Genomic DNA, 3,417 nt, shown 5'->3' on the forward strand with positions numbered 1-3,417 from the left:
AGGCTGCGGCTGCGTCAGCTTCCGCGGCGGGAGACGGACTCGTTCAATGGGAGACGACTCCTCTTCCTGTAGAAGTTCCGAAATAGAACAGGAGGTACCCAAAAAATTGGGTAAGAGAGTATTGAACGGTGAATGCACAATGAAAGCGTTGGCACCGTTCCTGAAGTTTTGGAAGAAGGATGACGTCAGCATGACAAAAGCTGAAAGAAGTGAGTGTTGCATGATTTTAATTTTTTATTTGAAATTCGAACATGTTTTTGTTCTTTATTTCGTGCGTATGACATTTTAATGGTAGAGTGGCGACATGCAAGTTTTTCATTTGATAAGTGGCTATCGCTATCAATACATTTTAGTAACAACCTAAAACTTTGTAGGTATATTATTAAATAAATACTTTTTTGTTTCTTTTAACGAAAGCGTATATTATTCTTTTTACGTCATATCTCTAAATAGTACAGCATGATGTCTGAATGGAATAGAGTCGAGTTATTTTAGACACGACATTTATAAAAGTATACTGGAAAGAGTATACAAGTTCGTCGAATTGGGATCGAAACGGCTTTCATTAGCGCGAAGTAGTTCATTCTACAGAAGTGATGCAACATTTTCACAGACCAATTTGTTTTGTTCTATGAAATTTGTGCAACATAATTTTAGATACGTTTTTTGTAGTGATATTTATTATTATGTACTGCGGACTAATTTTGCTTCTTTCTAATGTTATAAATGCGAATAATGGTTAAATAGAAACGCTTGCTGTCCATAACTCATAAAAATACTGGTAGACAATCATATGTCTACTATTTTAATGATATTATATATGAATGTTAAAGAATTCTCTCAAGGACATTACGTCAATAAATAAATATCCTTTTATTTTACTCTGACGTTTAATCTAGTTACAAAAAGTTGTAAACTTTCCCCTAATCCTATTTATCTTGTAAGAAGTTTAGAAAAGTCTGGAACCCAGTTTAGAGTTTCGAAAGTCTGTTCGAGGTTTGTATTTTATTTCTCAGTACATTTTATTGAATTTAAATACAGTAAAGTTACTAGTCTCAAAACTTTCTATACCTTTAGGTATACTGCTTTAGTTTGCATGAGAAAAAAATGCCAACCATAATATTTGCGGCTTATCTTTCATCATTTGCTCTCTGATCTACCTACTAACCTAATAACCTGGGTTAAAACTTGAAATATTGACTTTTCCATGTTACAAAAGTGTCGTTTGGTTAGCGATTCAATGCAGAGTTGTGAAAATGTTGAATAGAATTCTCGTGTAATCTAGTTTTCGCTTGGAAGGTTTCAGGCAAAATTTTGCTGCACTGAACATCAACGTGATCTTTGATTTCTTCGTTATTCTGTTGATAACTGTCCTTTATTGCCATATTTTGGTAAACCAATTGAATCTTTAAAGAATTTTTTTATGGCAGCGATGAAGGCGGCCATCTTGATTCAGCAGTGGTATCGTCGATACCTTGCTCGGATGGAGGTCCGCAGACGGTACACCTGGACCATATTCCAAAGTATAGAATACGCCGGAGAACAAGATCAAGTAAAAGTAAGTGATATGTTTTACAAATATACCCCGCTTTTAATAAGAGAGAAAGTTTTCCACCGGAATGTAAAAGATATCAACAATTAAATTATTTTAGAATACGCTTGTTATAGTGATTCGTTACAAAATTTTAATTCAATGGTGTATTGTATAATAATAACAGTTTACTTAGATATGTAATTTAATACGAACATAGAACGGCTTATTTTCCTCAGTAGGTATGGGCTGAGAACGGCGAGGGTTGATTACTGAGTGTGTACACGCTAACTTGACATCGACATGCATGCAGGCGCGGCGTGCCTGGATAGTTAGTGTCACGCGCTGTGGGGCTTCATTAATCATAGCAAGAACGCAACATAGACCTGATCTAACAATTCATATTTGCACACGTTTAAATTAAAATGCAGCCAACTGAATTGAGTAGTTTTAATTTTTCAATTATAATTATATATATATGTATTTAGAAAATAGATTCTTACAGTAGTTTGTTTTTCAGTTATACAACTTTTTCAACGCCTTGCTGAGTCACATGCGTGATACAAGTGGTCGCCCCTCATCCGAGAGGACCTCAAGGACTGCCTCTGTTTGTAAGTTATTGTCTATCATTTGTTATTTAAAAATTCGATGTTTTATCCAATTTATTTACCCCCTAAGTTTAATAGCGTGAAAATATATAAACGAAAGAGTGGCGTAAGTGTAGGGGTTTTTATTAAAAAATAATTATTCAAAAGTATGCTGTGATTGCTGACATCTTACGCCACAAAGAAGTGTGTGTTTCCGCTTTATTATATTAATCTTTTCTTTGCATTTCTTTATTCAAATAATACAAAATTACATAGCAATGCAATCAGACGAATGAATAAAATAGCGTGTGTGAAAGGCGCCCGGAGCACTTTTCCATTTCGCTCCAAGTTAAATACTTCGCTAGCTTTTTCACATATTGAGATGTTCTATCACCTTCGATGAATTTCTTTCGAAGTCGATGGCGAAAATGGAACACAAATAGCTATTTGTGTTAGTTAGCTAACTATGATAAAAGTTTTCAGAAAATTTATCTATGTCTAGTCCTAATCAAATGTGTGATTTTAAAAACCATTATTTGAGTAATAAGATTTTAATTTATTTTAATGCAATAAACGCTAAAATAATGTTTTAGATAGTAATATAGCAGCACTTCTAGTGATAGAGTATTGGTCGTTTAGGATGACGCATATATGTAACACATTCGTAGTCTATTACGTTAGCTTTGGAATCCATTTGAATACACTCGTACGTGACATTGATAAATACATTTTATTTTAGTGGAACAAGTATTTTCTGAGGAGTCTGACGAGGGCGGGGGTGTAGACGAAACGGCGCCCCCGAAAGCCGCCCGCGGCCCCGACATCGACTTCCCGCTACAAAGGAAGGATATCGACCTACTGATTGAAGCGTTTAGGAAGAAAAAGGTGTTCACATATCCTTATACAAACGACTTTGGAAGGATATATTCAAATATTTGCTTTGAAAATAAATATTCATGGCGATTTACAAGCCGCACTGAACTTACTCAGGATAAAAGACTAATGGAGTAATGATGAAATCCGATAATTACTTCAATTTGTAAATTACGAACAGTACTGAAAATAAATATAAGCCTTAGGGCCAGTCCCACCAAATTATAGTTTGTCTGATAACAATCCAAAATGTAAAATATCTGATGAAAATATCGGATTTTCAAGCTATCTGAGCCTCTATCAACCATTGGTGGGACCGGGCCTTAAAGTCGTAAAAACTCGAATTTTGTTATAAATCCAGTAAGACGTGTCATGTTGTCGTTTCAAACAGCGTCGTAATGCTATTTAATATTTCAGCATCGTCTG

At 34.8% G+C, this 3,417-nt stretch overlaps 1 protein-coding gene across 1 annotated transcript in view; it reads left to right on the forward strand.

Moving 5' to 3' along the window:
* Positions 1-3,417, forward strand: part of LOC106100357 (serine/threonine-protein phosphatase rdgC) — a 10,890-nt gene that overhangs the window by 585 nt on the left and 6,888 nt on the right. Inside the window, exons 2-5 of the mRNA XM_013279184.1 lie at positions 3-209; positions 1,431-1,558; positions 2,052-2,142; positions 2,858-3,125. Coding sequence (XP_013134638.1) covers positions 3-209; positions 1,431-1,558; positions 2,052-2,142; positions 2,858-3,125 — 694 coding nt within the window. The remainder of the gene's footprint in view (positions 1-2; positions 210-1,430; positions 1,559-2,051; positions 2,143-2,857; positions 3,126-3,417) is intronic.

Source organism: Papilio polytes, unplaced genomic scaffold, assembly GCF_000836215.1.
Source record: "Papilio polytes unplaced genomic scaffold, Ppol_1.0 DF824047.1, whole genome shotgun sequence".
Classification (NCBI taxonomy): Eukaryota; Metazoa; Arthropoda; class Insecta; order Lepidoptera; family Papilionidae; genus Papilio; species Papilio polytes.